Raw genomic sequence first — 1,089 nt, 5'->3', positions numbered from 1 at the left:
CCGTGGTTTTCCCGCAGAATTGGGCTACTTTAACACTGTTGCCGCGGGTTGTTTTTCATGTCCGCGGGTTTAAGCGACCCCAATAACGTGATATTTAGCCCCTAAAATGCGAATAATTACCAAAAACGTGTATTGTACCCCACCGGAATGCGATTTTTACCGGGGGAACCCCCTCGAAATGTGATTGGGCTAGTTTTGAGTAGCAATTGGGCAGGTTTTGTTGTGAAAACCTGGCAACCCTGATGATGAACGCTCATTTTTGGGTGAACTATCCTTTTAAGATCTCATACAGCTTTCAGGTGATGCATACATCTCAATTTCGAAAAATTGACCCTTATGACTGGTTTTGTGCTCCAGGGTCACATATGTGTTTTGTTTTTAAAGGAGGTTTACAAAACAAAACACTAATAGAATGAGTGAAGAAACTCATTTTTTGGTTGCTCTGTTGTTTGCGAGTGTTCTGCAGTGACGGCGGATTCTGTCACTGCCTCTTCATCAGTCGTTAACACACACATCATCATCATCATCATCAATGAAAAGACTCTTGCAGTTGAGAGAGTGTCTGACCTGCAGCCAGAGGTTGAAGCTGTCTCTCCATTCTCCGTTGACGGTGCAGAGGAACGTAGCGGTCTGTCTGGCGTTCACCTCCACGCCTTTGATATGCAGAAAGTGTGGTGTGTTCACTGCAGAAACACAGACGAGCCGTTAATTCACATGCCAGTCGAACAGTAAGATTTTTTAACTATGTGTATTTGAACGTTTAAGCACAAGGAGCGAAAGTTTAGTCAGTCGCTATACAAGCAGGTGCGCGTCGCATGAATCAGGCTGAAACCATCTTAAAGCACGTATTTATCAGAATTAATTCTGCCCCACTGCTTAATGTCCATGAACAGTTTAAACCATATTTTAAAACCTGCTTAAAACACGTTTAAATGATAAGCTTAGCATATAAATCATGATGCGCTTCAATCAACGATTGATATATTTACCGGATTATCTGCCAACCCTTAAACGAATATAGTTTGTTCAAACACAAAAACAATATAAATCCAGTTAATAATCAAACTAACCTAAAATCTGTGTGGATGA

At 41.3% G+C, this 1,089-nt stretch overlaps 1 protein-coding gene across 1 annotated transcript in view; it reads right to left on the bottom strand.

Annotated features, from left to right (window-relative positions):
* Positions 1–1,089, bottom strand: part of LOC107681920 (receptor-type tyrosine-protein phosphatase mu) — a 250,840-nt gene that overhangs the window by 148,585 nt on the left and 101,166 nt on the right. Inside the window, exon 5 of the mRNA XM_016478293.1 lies at positions 568–683. Within this exon, the coding sequence (XP_016333779.1) occupies positions 568–683 (116 nt within the window). The remainder of the gene's footprint in view (positions 1–567; positions 684–1,089) is intronic.

This window comes from Sinocyclocheilus anshuiensis, unplaced genomic scaffold (genome assembly GCF_001515605.1).
Source record: "Sinocyclocheilus anshuiensis isolate Anshui unplaced genomic scaffold, SAMN03320099.WGS_v1.1 scaffold2198, whole genome shotgun sequence".
NCBI classification, from domain to species: Eukaryota; Metazoa; Chordata; class Actinopteri; order Cypriniformes; family Cyprinidae; genus Sinocyclocheilus; species Sinocyclocheilus anshuiensis.
This window is presented reverse-complemented; position numbering and strand designations above follow the sequence as displayed.